At 37.3% G+C, this 13329-nt stretch overlaps 2 protein-coding genes across 4 annotated transcripts in view; one reads left to right on the top strand and one right to left on the bottom strand.

Moving 5' to 3' along the window:
* The first annotated feature begins 2249 nt into the window (after positions 1–2249).
* On the top strand, positions 2250–7662 carry mipa (major intrinsic protein of lens fiber a). The gene is made up of 4 exons (XM_047362428.1): positions 2250–2924; positions 3113–3277; positions 5077–5157; positions 5252–7662. Exons 1-4 carry the CDS (start codon positions 2565–2567, stop codon positions 5435–5437), a joined length of 792 nt encoding a protein of 263 aa, XP_047218384.1. The 5' UTR covers positions 2250–2564; the 3' UTR covers positions 5438–7662.
* stat6 (signal transducer and activator of transcription 6, interleukin-4 induced) overlaps positions 7398–13329 on the bottom strand; it is a 60536-nt gene continuing 54604 nt past the window's right edge. For all 3 annotated transcript variants that reach the window (XM_047362400.1, XM_047362419.1, XM_047362410.1), the window contains exons 21-22: positions 11791–11874; positions 7398–11679 (exon numbers count right to left, since the gene is read on the bottom strand). In XM_047362400.1, coding sequence (XP_047218356.1) covers positions 11610–11679; positions 11791–11874 — 154 coding nt within the window. In that variant the 3' untranslated portion in view covers positions 7398–11609. The remainder of the gene's footprint in view (positions 11680–11790; positions 11875–13329) is intronic.

The following is a 13329-nucleotide window of genomic DNA, read 5'->3' as shown; positions in this document are numbered from 1 at the left end:
CAGACCTGCTCTTCCTCTGTGGCCGTGGATTTTCCACCGCTTTATCCGACCTGAGCCTCCAAACCAATCCACTGCACACAATGCAAAACTCTGTCTAATCACTTCTGCTACAGAACTGTTCATTTTAATTCATAGCACAAGGTTGGGAAATTACTCGAGCTTTTTGGATCACAGCATTGGTAAGAGTTCATCTGAGCTCTGCATTAAAAATAAGGTCAGAAAAACACATGGAAAATCCGTCATAGAGTTTCATATTTGCTATAATTTCTAGAAGTCTTACATGTTTAACATACAAATAAAAACAGGCCAGAAAGAAATTCTTCAACGTGGCTGCCAACTCATGTCTAGTTTTGTTTTTCAATGAAAAAGGTCTCACAACTTTATTTAATTTCTATTGAGGGGAGTAACTATGTTTTCCTGCTCGATGTCTGGCTTGCCTGCAAGAGCAAGAACCTCAACACATGATGCTAAACATTTAGCTGTGCGGTTGCTTGAATTCTTATCTCATTTTCCATGTTTATATACGCATATATATAAATCAGAAAAAGACCACACATATTTAACCATTCAAGAGAGGTGGGCAAGGAATAAACAATTGCTCTCTAAGAGAAACGTGAAGGCTGAAACAACCTTGCCAGAGGTAACAGAGAAAAATGCCAGGACTTTCTTTATACAGATGAGTCTAATACTGATTTATTTGGACACCAAATGCAGCATTCCAGGAAAGAAAGAACGCACCAGCTGTGAAGCATAGAAGTGGAAGTCTCATGGTTTGGCAACGCTTTGTTGGATCTAGCCATCTCACAATCATAGAATCCCCTATGACTTCTACCATGTTTCAGAAGTTTCTGGAGGAAAAGGTGAGACCATCTGTAATATCATTAAAGCTGAAGCAGAACTAGATGCTGTGACAATGACCCAAAACATGCCAGTACATCCACCTAAGACTGACTGAGAATTAAGAAATGAAAAGTCCTGGACCATGTCAAAGCCCAGAACTTGACATCAAATGTGCTGAAAAGTATGTGTTCAAACCAGAAGAACATGCAACACTTTCTAGTCATGTGTGCAAGATGACTTTTCAGTCTCCATGTTTTAAAAAGTACATTTAAAAAAACAGTAGTTTTTAAAGTAACATTAACCACAGATTATTTACAAAACTCTCTGCTCTTTGTGTAAGTTCAAAACCCAAGTTGGATGTTGTTACCTCTTTCTCCGTAGTTTTGACCCAGAAGTTTTTCGTACTTAAATTTTAAGTAATTACACAAAACTCAGTAACATTGCTTTGTTTCATCATGCTTCTCTTTTACAACTTCACTGGATGTTGCATAAGATTTAGGGATTCTCAGTGGTTTATATAAGCTGTTTTAAATTGGTGATGTCAGGGTGCAGCGCTGGTGGTAAAGGGGCTTGAGCATGCGAACCATATACGGAGGTTTTAGTCCTAGATGCGGCTGTCCCGGGTTTGAGTCCCAGACCTGGTGACATTTGCCACATGTCTTCCCCTCATTCCCCCTTCATTCCCATTTCCTGTCCATCTACTGTCAAGTAATACTGGAAAAATAAAGGCCACTAGTGCTGCAAAAAAAATCTTAAAAAACAAATTAGTAATGTAAGTAATCTGGTATGTTCAAGTAAAAGGCTAAAGTCCAAGTGCAGTCACAAGTAATTTGTGTTGAAGTCTGAGTCGAGTCCAGAAGTTTAAGTGATTTAGTCAAGTTGAGTTTTAAGTCATTAAATGTGTGATTCTAGTCTAGAAGGAAATAAATATATTTTCATGAGAAACGTGCTTTCTACCACTATTGTTTGGTTTATGGGACTTTTTTTACCTTAAAAAATCTCCACAAACCCAATAAAATTGAAAAGTTAGCCAACTTAACAAAAGCCAGAAACCTTGATTTGAAATGATAAAAATAACTGTTTTCTCTTTAACAAAGATGCATTGTTGTTCTGCTTAAGGGAGCTTTATAACTGAACATGACCTTTATCACCAAGCATGATTTTAAAAAACATTTCTAATAACTAAAACTGGGGGTGTTTCTGGAGAAGAAAGTTCCTCTCAGGCTCCATGTTTCAAACTTGCAAGCTTTCCATCCAAATAACCAACTAGCTAGAGAAGGGTTAGGTGACATTGTTTTGATTCATGACATTGTCTGCTAACCCCTCCCCTTGGCTCGGTGACTCCGCTGTGGCATTGGCGGGTTATAAAAAGACCTCTCAGGTCCCCCCGCTCTGATAAAGAGGCTTAATGTCTGCAGGACATGCTTAACGTTTGTCCATCCATGTTCCTCTTCTAACAACCAGTGAGGGTTGGCACATAGATGCACAGAGACTGGCTTTCTGCTCCAATCAGGAGCTCTCTATGACAAAAATCAGATTTAAGAAGGAAGAGCCAAAGGTTACTCACAGTTACATGTTGAGGCCTTTATGTGTTGTTGCATTTAGCTTTAGAGAGTCCGCTTCTGTTTGACTTCTATTTGCTCTGTACTTTTGGGAATTTTTTCCTTTTGGTTGATTAGTTAGTACTCACCTATTTAGAAGCTACTTTTTGATCTTGTACAATCATGTGGGAGTTCAGGTCCATGTCTTTCTGGCGGGCGGTCTTCGCCGAGTTCTATGGCACCATGTTCTTTGTATTCTTTGGGCTGGGTGCGGCCCTCCGCTGGACCACAGGGCCCCACAATGTTCTTCATGTTGCCTTTTGCTTTGGGCTGGCTGCTGCCACCTTTATCCAGTCCATCGGTCACATCAGCGGAGGACACATCAACCCGGCTGTCACCTTCGCCTACCTGATCGGATCCCAGATGTCCTTGTTCCGGGCTTTTTTCTACATCGTAGCCCAGTGTCTTGGTGCGCTGGCTGGTGCTGCTGTGCTGTATGGAGTCACACCCAACAACATGAGGGGAAACTTGGCAATGACTACGGTAAAGTGAACAGAAATTCATCAGAATACTCAAGTAGGGATGTAACTACAGTATCTTCAGATTGATAACAACCTAACATACATCCTAAATAAAGCGCAACTTCCCTTTAATTTCTGGTTAAAAGTGTACTTCCAGCGTTGTCTTCATTAGCTCACTCCTTTTCATCTTTCCTAAACTGTATGCCACAGCTGCAGCCAGGCATCAGCCTTGGAATGGCCACCACGATCGAGATCTTCCTCACCCTCCAGCTTGTCGTCTGCATCTTTGCTGTGACAGATGAGAGGCGCAACGGACGCCTCGGCTCTGCTGCTCTGGCCATCGGCTTCTCTGTGCTCATAGGACATCTTCTTGGGGTAAGAAGCCAGTCCAGAGTGTAGAAAATGTAAACTTTTTTTGAAGTTTATCAGAGAGATATAAACGTTCTAGTGTTTGCATGCATGAATTAGGATTTTTTTTTTTGGAGCATTTTAATTGTTTTCCAGGTATGAAAAACAACTAGTTCTTCTCATGTGAGCACCATGCGTTTACTATTACAAGTTAGGAACACAAAAACAAGTCCCTCTCACTAAAACAGGTTATTTTTGAACTTTCAGGTTTCTGATCAGACCTGCTTTCTTTTGTCCTGGAAAACTGTCACATGAAAAACCTTCAGCATCTGTAGCTGCTTTAGGATATTCAGCATCCTTAGCAAAACAGTCACTATATCCTACTAAGTTGGACAATTTCTGTCCTTGAAGGCAGATGTCCTGCAGTGCTTCTGATGTGCTTCTGCTCCAGCTCACCTCAATCAAATAGAAATTACAGTTAAATCCAAAAAAAGTTATACCTGTTAGACACAGGATTAAAGTAATCATCTAATTTGACCAACATGTTTCTTCTGTCTGGAACTAATATTAATGTTGCATGCAGGACAATGGCCCATAATGAACCTAATTAGCACATATACCACTCCTTCCTTTTCTAGGTGAAATTCATCATCGCTGTTGTTAACATCGTTTTCATATCACTTGGATTTTAGCTGAATATTCGTGAATAATAAAGTCATAGTCATTTCAGGAAAAATATATCAAGTGATGCCTGATGTCCACAAATTAATAATTACATTTTCTCCCAACATAAAGTCAGTACATCAAAATTCCAACATTTATATTAGTCCTTAGTTTTTAATTCATGTCACCATTTGTTTTTTACTCAAAAGGGTCTCCTGTTGTTCTCTTTGAGTTTGCCTTAAACTACTGGAAGTCTTAATGTAGCAGGCCTGGTGTATGTATCACACTAATACCTGTTGATGCATATTGTAGACATACCAAGAAACACATTGCAAGCACCCTGCCAACTAGCTTAGGGTTAGGGCCAACTTTTCCTAATTCAGTTAATTAGCATACTAAATACCTGAATTTATATATGTCATGTATGCTGTATTGAAAAATAATAAATGTTACTTAATTTTGCATCTGATTGATAGCAAAAACACAAATTGTCTTTTTTATATATATGATTGAAAACAAATTTAGATAATAAGGGGTCAAAGTAGGACCAGCTAAAAAAATTCTCCAGGTTGTTGGTATTTTTGGTTAATTGGTCCAGAGACGGTAGCACTGTTGCCTTGCAGCAAAAAGGTCCTGGGTTTGACTCCCAGCTTGGGGTCTTTCTGCATGGAGTTTGAATGTTCTCCCCGTGCATGCATGGGTTCTCTCCATGGCTTCCCCCCACAGTCCAAAAACATGACTGTTAGGTTAATTGTGTCTCCAAAAATGCGCTTAGGTGTCAATGTGTGTGTGTGCATGATTGTTTGTCTTGTGTGTCTCTGTGTTGCCCTGTTATGGAATGGCAACCTGTCCATGGTGCACCTCGCATCTCACTCGTAGACCACTGGAGATAGGCACCACTTCTCCCGCGATCCTGTACAGAAGAAGCGGGTGTAGAAAATGGATGGTCCAGAGACATGTGATTTTAACACTTGCCTGGGTTGGCCAGTAGATGGCATTGTACAGAGTGAAACAATAAATTCCAGTGAAGTAACTTTTGGCACCAGAACCCATAAATATGTAAGAATACAACCTTTGAAAAGCTGTCCACTATAGGGACCACCACTGTGTTAAAGAGCCAGAAAGGCAGTCCTAATAAACAATTTTCTCTGTCTGCCTCTTAGATGTACTACACAGGAGCAGGAATGAATCCAGCAAGATCCTTTGCTCCTGCTGTCCTTGTCAGGAACTTTGTAAACCACTGGGTAAGATGTTTAAATGTATTTGCTATACAAAGAAGTCAAACAAAATTTTTGTGGTATTTCTATTTTCAATTATGCTGATTTTCGTGTTTTCCAGGTGTACTGGGTGGGACCCATGATCGGCGGTGCCATAGGCGCTCTGCTTTATGACTTCCTACTGTTCCCGCGCATGCGTGGTCTCTCCGAGAGGCTCGCCACGCTGAAGGGCGCCCGGCCCTCAGAGGCCGAGGCTCAGCAGGACATCAGGGGAGAGTCAATTGAGCTCAAGACGCAGGCCCTATAAATCTGAAGATTTGCTTTCTGACCCCCAACCCCCTCCTTACACACCTCCCACCTGTCACGCTACACTCTGCATCCTTGGTTCCTGGTTTATCCACAACTCATACACTATTTTTACACACATTCCTCCTCCCCCTTAGTCGGCACTTGCAAAGAGTGATCCAAATCCCCCTTTTATCATCCTTGTTCTGCTCCTTACTGGACCTACTGAGAGGGGACCCACAGCCCTGATTATCTTACCTGATCTCACCTCCACCCATCCTTATTTCTCCTCTTCCCAAAGGTGGACGGTTGGAGGAGGACTTGCCAGGAAAGGAAGCACCCAGTGCCCTGCAGAAGGGTGAATTGGTTGCCCAGATGTCCAGGGCAGGGGCTGCTATTTCAATCAAGACTTCCTTTTCTGTTTACTTTCCCCTGCCTTTGTTTTGCAAGGAGTGAAGCTACATTAGAGCAATGGACCTCTGCCTGCGTTTTTATTTTGATCCAGCGTGATCTCGCTCTTTGTTTTGTTTCATGAACTTTGGCTAAACTATGTATTGGCAGTTTTTCCTTATTTTCTTTCTTTTAGCTGTATGTGTGAGTGTGTACACGCATGTGTTATAGAGTGATGGTGAGAAAGACAAACTGAGTGTGTCTGCATGTCTGTGTGCATGTGTATGCTTGTTTTTAATGATTTTTCAGACTTTTCATTGCTAAGGTTGTTTGTATTGTGAGTTATGATGCCAAGTTAATTTAGGGATGTTTCACCGTTATCTTGCCCTAAATGAAAAAGTAAAAATCAATACAAAAGTCCAAGAAATATGATGTTAAGGGTAATTGTATTTTTCTATTTGAGGGATAAATTTGGATTTCAGTCACGCCTTAAAGCTCTTTTCAACACTTGAGAATCTGTGTCTCATGTAGTAAAGCCCCCATATTATGTTTGTTTTAAAATCAAAATCCACAAATAAAACATTATTTCCTTTTAGGTTTTTAAAATGCCAATAAAAAATTGTATTACTGCACCCACATCTGTAGCATATTACTTTAGAAGTAGATAATTTGTCTGCAACATCCCCATTTGGATCATATACAGTATTTGTGTTGGTTTACACTTTCTTTGACTTTCTGACAAAATTTTGTGCCCAAAGTTTTAGAGCAGCACTTACCAAAGAATCGTGTACAGGTGTGTTTGAGTTATTATTCTTTATGCCTCTCAATGAAAAACAAGTGGTGCAAACTGGACTCGCTGTCATGAAGAACAGGCGTTTTTTTTATTAGCTTTGTGTTATTTTGCATAAATTATGCATTTCAGAACTTAAACTTTGGGTTAGAAAAGGCACAGCTTGCTGCTGGAGTCTGCAAACAGTGGTTGAAGGGAGCCCCAATTTGCAGAATATTAAAAGCTGTTTGGAAACTCTTAGGTGTGTTTGTACAGAGTGCAACATGTTTATCTTTATTTTCATACAGTCTACAGGAGAGAGAATGAAGTCTGAATTTGAATTTGTCCCCTCCTTCATGAACCCTTTGTCCTTCCTTTGGGATGTGGTTCAGAGAGGAGTTAGCATTTTGTTAAATTCACCAGAACATTTCTTGAACCCAACTTTATAAGCTGATTCTCTTTCTGCTTCCTCTACAAAACACCCTCTTTTTTGTTTTTTACCCCCCAGTGTGATTTCCATGGCTATGGTTGAGTAGAATTTAAATTTTAAGAACATTTTAAAATTAGAATTTGTTTTCTAATGGAAACGTTATGATGTACAGTGTAAGATTTTCTTTTTTTGTTAAAAAATACTGTTTAAAATGGATGAAAACTGGATTGATAGAAAGTACAAGATGCTTGTTATACATGCTATCATAGGTGATACAGATCCTGCTATGTACCAACACATAATTGGCCATCCTCTGTGGGAACAGGCATAGTTTGGCCATAATGTGTTTTTTTTTTTGTCCAAAAAACAAAAAAAACAGTTTGCAATTTCTTGTTTTTTTTTGTGTTCTTTTCCATTTATTTGGGGTTGTATACAATCAATTACAGAAAGATTTGCATGTGCTGCACAAGAGCACCTTAGACATATGGGACAGTGAGCACATTTTACATTTCTGGCCCCAGCTTCATTTACATAAACAAACCCGAAAGGATATTTTTGTGATTCATCTATCTGCAACTGCTGCTTGTAAAGAAACTGCAGTGTTTTGAAATAATGAAACTAATTGTTCTGAGGATGTAAATAAATCCACTCAATTATTGTGCCAGTTTTACTTTTACAAAATTTGAAATTTTATGCATATGTCATCACAATTATCAGGGATTTCTACTAAAATCTATGTAATGAATAAAACATGAAGCATGCATATGACAAGGAACCAAAGAATATTGAACAAATTGACATATAAACAATGTAAAAGTGATGGCTTGCAGTGAAACACAGGAGCTATAAAACATAACACAATTTTTTTATCACAATAATAATTTTTGAGGAGAGCAGTTACGAGTATTTAACATCTTTCTTTTCCTAAGAAACAGAGACTGATTTTTCCTGGGGGCTGAAACTACCAGACAATCTAATACATGGGGTTAATGGCATGTTAAAACAATTGCAGTCTCAAAGGTAGGGTACCTTTCAGCTCCCACAAAAACATGTGATACAGAACAGAACGTGTAAAGCATTTCCACACAGAGCAACAATCTGTTACAAACAAAAAAACACATATCAATTTATAGCTATAGCAATTCAAATTTTGCAGTTTTAGCTATTCAAATGACCACAATTTTGTTCATTTTTAATGCTGCCTTACTTCATCACACAGTTTCTTCAGACACACACACTTTACATCTTATTATATATATTTTTAGATTATTAATAATATATTCTTATATTTAGTTAATCTTTTAAAGTGGATTATATCTTTCTGTATTGGGGTTCAGGTCAATTCACCCCTTCACTAATTCGAAACCCATATTCTACCCATAGACATATCCGTGTATTTCTTGTAAAACTCCAGTGTTTTGATGAATAGATCATCAAATCATAATCTATAACAATATTTCAACTGATTTTGGTTAATTTAGGTCAGTTGACCTGCTGACTGACATGGGCAATTCTTAAGTCAAATAACCACATTTCTTATAATAAATGGAGAAGATTATAAAAATTACTTTGAATATTTATTTGTTAAAATGTCCCTAAGGTAGTTGGAAACTGACTACCCAGAATGTCAAGTATTAAATTAACTCCACAAGTGAGAATTGATAAAGGGGCAAAAATGGTAGCATCCATTTTGCATGTAGAGGGTCATTGTTACAAACTGGGGTCCACCTGGCCTTCTTTGTACATAAACATATAAAACATTTTTAATATATGAGTTATTTTCAGACTGTAGACATCTAGGACTAGCAGTTAGCTTCAGTCTCGAGGAAAAACTAATCTGTATGTTTACAAAAAGAAGACGTTAATAGACTACTACTACTAGTTATTATCTACTCTGGTTAAGTTAATAAGTACATACAATCTCAACAGAACTTTTAAAAATTCTGTGCTATAACTTTAGTTGGAATTTTTGCTACACTTCATTTAATCCAGCTTACATGTTTAAAAGCACATCACATATAGTACAGAAAAGTGTGAAATAGTTAAATTTGCAGTAATATATTTACAAAACAGCAACACCTTTTAGAACATTCATAGCATGTGGTGGTTTTCACTGTCGTTGGCCTAACATGTTAACTCTCATGTGGGGGTAGTTTTTGTGTGTCTTTGTGATGAGCTGATAATCTGTCCGGTGTGTACATTAGGCCAGTAATGTGAGAAAAATGTATGTATGTAAGTATGTACTGTAACAATGTGTTTACGAAAGCTTTCTGAAAATACTGGCAACTAGTACTTGATACAAATATTGTTTAAAAAAAAAACATGTTTATAGCTAAAGCCTTGCCCACCACCTTAACTGCATCTGCCATATGTTATGACTGTCCATCATCATGGTATAGTACTGCAGTCTCAAGTGACAAAAAAACTTTTGTTTCCTGTGTGACTAAACCCAGCTTTAACAAAGAACATTAACTCGACCTGATCCCCAGCTGACTATTCATCATACATATTGGGTATTATTGTATGGCTATATGTTTTGTTAGTAAGGATAGATTATACAACAGTAAAATACAATTTCAATTAAATCAGCCCAAACATAACTAAACAAGAAGCAAGACTACAAGGAAATAAGAACATCCAGTAGGTTCAGGTACATTACAGCTTATGGAACCTGCTGCTGTACAGTAATTCACTTATTTAGCTCAATACATGCAAAGCAAGCAAAATAATTAAGTGTGAACAGATCAACAAATCATGTTGTAGAGACAAGCTTTTCAAAGAAGTGCACCAAAGTGCACTTCAAATGAAGTGTAAAAAAGAAATTACAAGAAAAAAGTGTTTCTGATTTAAAGAATTCAAATACCATAACCTGATCATGTTGGGTCCCTCAGATGAATGGCAGAAAGGAAAAGGGGATGTCACGTGAATCATTAATTTAAATTAAACAAAGCAACAGCACTAGTAAAAAGCATCCATCAACATTTGTTCTTTCAACATTCATACATTTAATTTTTACTTTACATTCAGGGCCTATTTTATACCCTCTCCTCTCACATGTCAGTGGGAGTCCATAAGTTAATGCAGGTGTGAAATTAACTTCAAAATTTTACCCCAAAAGTAAGTACGGAGCTCCAATATGCCATGTAAATAGTTATCAAGCATACCACAGTTTTTAGTGCTGATTAGGGAATCCATGTTACCCACATATTTCACGGGATAACATTAAAGTAGACATTACAATGGTTGCCAAAAATAAATTATATTCTTGAGGTGTTACATTTAAGTTGGAATGGGGTGATACATCCAGCTCCTTCACAAGACCGAAACGAGATGTGATTTTAGAAAACATTGGGGAAAATCTAACAATTCCTATATTGTTAACATATCATTATCTGTGCATACATTAACATACATACATTAAGGTTTTTATGTTTTACTCATTCTAAGGTGGTCCTAATACCAAAAAGGCACCAACTAAAACTGCCCCCTTTCATGTTTTTACCAATAGAATAAAAGTATTATTATTCTAAAACTGTTTTAAAAGAATCTCAATCAAGTGTGGAATAATCCAGTTCAGGATTAGTCAATCTAAGTATTTTATATTTTGAACCAGGGATGATCAAATGCAGTACTTAAAGGCGGTGAAAAAGCCCTTTTGTTTAAGATTCTAACTTTAGCGGTATTACTGCTTATAGTTAGCGAATTGTGGTATTAACACAATGTCAGATCAGTTTAAATATTCAAGATTTTGAACCAGAAGTAGTCTAATACAGTCAATATAAATGGGCAATAGCTTTTGAATTCATTGCTGATACGAAGTTCAGAAAATTATGTTAGCTATACCGGCACTGGCATCTAACAGTTAGCCAGATGCGGTACAGTGTTTGATCGGTCTAAGAATTTTAGATTTTGAACCAGAGATTATCAAATGCTCTACAGGCTATTTAAAAACCCTGAAATAGCCATTTTTTATACCCAGTAGATAGCTCGGAACCAGATGCTAACCCTATCCTCATTAGCAGCTAACAATTATCCAGCCATTTATTCGCACAGGGTTCAAGCAATTTAAAGAATTTAAATTTTATTATTTTTCCAGAATAATTAAAAAACCTTTTGGTTTATCACTTTTAAGTTTGTTGTCTATAATAACATTTATGACAATAATGTGTTATTCAAAGTAATTTGTTGGACTAAACAGCTCAAAGACTTATCACCTCCCCTTGCATCACAAAAAGATTTAGGAAAACTATAACCCTTGACACAAAGGTGCAGTAGTGCTAGGTGGTATAGGGAAGGGATGAAAGTGGATTATTCCTATGAATCCTGCTATTGGACACTTTAGACTGGTGCTGCTGCAATCTTGAACTTATAGTTACTCCTGCTTGTTTAAAAATGGCCACCCCCATCACAGACTTTAGCTTTGGTGGCTATGAACACATTTGACCAATCTTTACCAGAGATTAAAAAAAATTGGACTCTAAAAAGCTTCTATTTACAATCAGATCAAACGCTAGATCCTGATGTAGAAAATACCACAAGCACGTGTAATTATATTAGATGAATTCGTCTTCAGTCTTGACTTTCTGTCTGCCTTGATCTCCAAAATCAGCATGCAGAAGATTTTTCTAACAAATCAGGGTAAAAAAAGTCATACTCCATGGGGCCATCTTGCGTACTACAAGACAAAAAAATTCACATGATTACTATTTTGCATGTTCTAATCCAACTTTCAACAGCAAACCACATAGATGCAATAAAAGGGGTTTACAGAACAGAAAAAATATACTTGTGTAGAGGGAAGACAGGAGGGTTGCTGGACTCTTCATTGTCAGGAATCTGTAACGCCCCCAGTGCCTCCTGGAATTGATCCCTGAAAGAAGTCGCACATGTGGACACTTTACAAGCAGGATTATTGTAGTTTTAAATCAGGTATTCCTGATTTAATACATTATATCTACACTAAGGTTCAGAAGATCTGTCAGGTTGCAAAGTACAGTGCTATAAAGAAAAGTGTTTATCCCCATACAGATTTCTTTTGTTTTTGATAATATATCAAATATATCAGACAATAATAACCTGAGTAAATGCAAAATGTGATTGACAGCAAAATGCGATGCAATTATATGTGTAACTTTTAGGTTAACAAAGCTATTCAAACCAACCTGGCCTGACATGTAAAAGAAATTACTGCCCATGGCCTTCAAGTGTTTGTAATAACAGGCAATGAGTCTGTCACATTGATGTGGACACTTGGTCCACTCCTTTATGTAGACGTGGTATATCCAGTGGTATACCACTTCACGATGTGTATATTGTGTAAGGTTATATTGCGATAACCATATTTTGTGCAGCCGTACCACCACCGTGTTTGACTGTATGTATGATATTGTTTTTCAGATTTGATGTGTTAGTTCTGCATCAGATGTAACGGGCCTGACCAAACAAAAGCATAATTCTTGTTTCGTCAGTCTACAAAATATTTTCCGAAAGATCTTGGAGATCATTGGGATGCTTTTTTGCCAAATGTGAAATGGGCATTTGTGTTCTTTTTGTTCGCCCTGGAACCACTTTTGCCCCGTCTCCTTCTTATTGATGAATCATGAACACTGACCTTAACTTTGTAGAGTTGGGTCTGCAGTTCTTTAGACGTTCTGTGTCTCTTTGTAACCTCCTGGATGAGTTTCTCCAATTATGGATAATGGCTCTCACTGTGGAGTCCCAAACCTTAGACAACACTGTAAACGTTTTTGTTTTAGCTTACTTCTTGTTGTCAAATGGGTTCTATTTAAGTTACTTTTGATTCTTCAGATCTGGCAGTAATCAGGCCTGGATGTGGCCAGTGAAACTGAACCAAAAAGATGCAGTTAATCACAGGTAATTCATGATTTAACGAGATGGGTGATTACTTTTTCATATAGGTCCAGATTGGTTGGGATAGTTATTTTTCTCTTAATAAATAAATTACATCATTTGGAAAGAACATTTTATATTTACTCAGGTTTGCTTTGTCTGATATAAAAATGAGCTTGATAGACTGAAACATTTAATACTGAAAAAAATTAAACAGAAGAGATATGTAAGGGAACAAATTCTCTGTCACAGTACTGTATTAACTAGGAATAGAAATGTTGGCATTTCTTGTTTTCATATTTACCTTCACATGCATAACAAAAAGGCTGTTTAATCAAGCTATAAACGGTAGTCATTCATTTATCTACTGGTATTCTAACATGGTGTTTTAGTTTATAGTGAGCTTTTTAAACTAAACACAATGTGACAAAAAACAAACATGATTCAAACAATATAAAGTGCACCTTGGTTAAGT

Source organism: Girardinichthys multiradiatus, chromosome 1 (genome assembly GCF_021462225.1).
Source record: "Girardinichthys multiradiatus isolate DD_20200921_A chromosome 1, DD_fGirMul_XY1, whole genome shotgun sequence".
In the NCBI taxonomy this organism is placed as follows: Eukaryota; Metazoa; Chordata; class Actinopteri; order Cyprinodontiformes; family Goodeidae; genus Girardinichthys; species Girardinichthys multiradiatus.
The sequence above is the reverse complement of the archived record's forward strand: the minus strand, read 5'-3'. Positions and strand labels throughout refer to the sequence as shown.

Coding starts and splice junctions, on each gene's coding strand:
- mipa (XM_047362428.1), top strand. CDS start 2,565: ATGTGGGAGTTCAGGTCCATGTCTTTCTGGCGGGCGGTCTTCGCCGAG. Junction 2,925..3,112: donor GAAACTTGGCAATGACTACG/GTAAAGTGAACA, acceptor TGTATGCCACAG/CTGCAGCCAGGCATCAGCCT. Junction 3,278..5,076: donor TCATAGGACATCTTCTTGGG/GTAAGAAGCCAG, acceptor TCTGCCTCTTAG/ATGTACTACACAGGAGCAGG.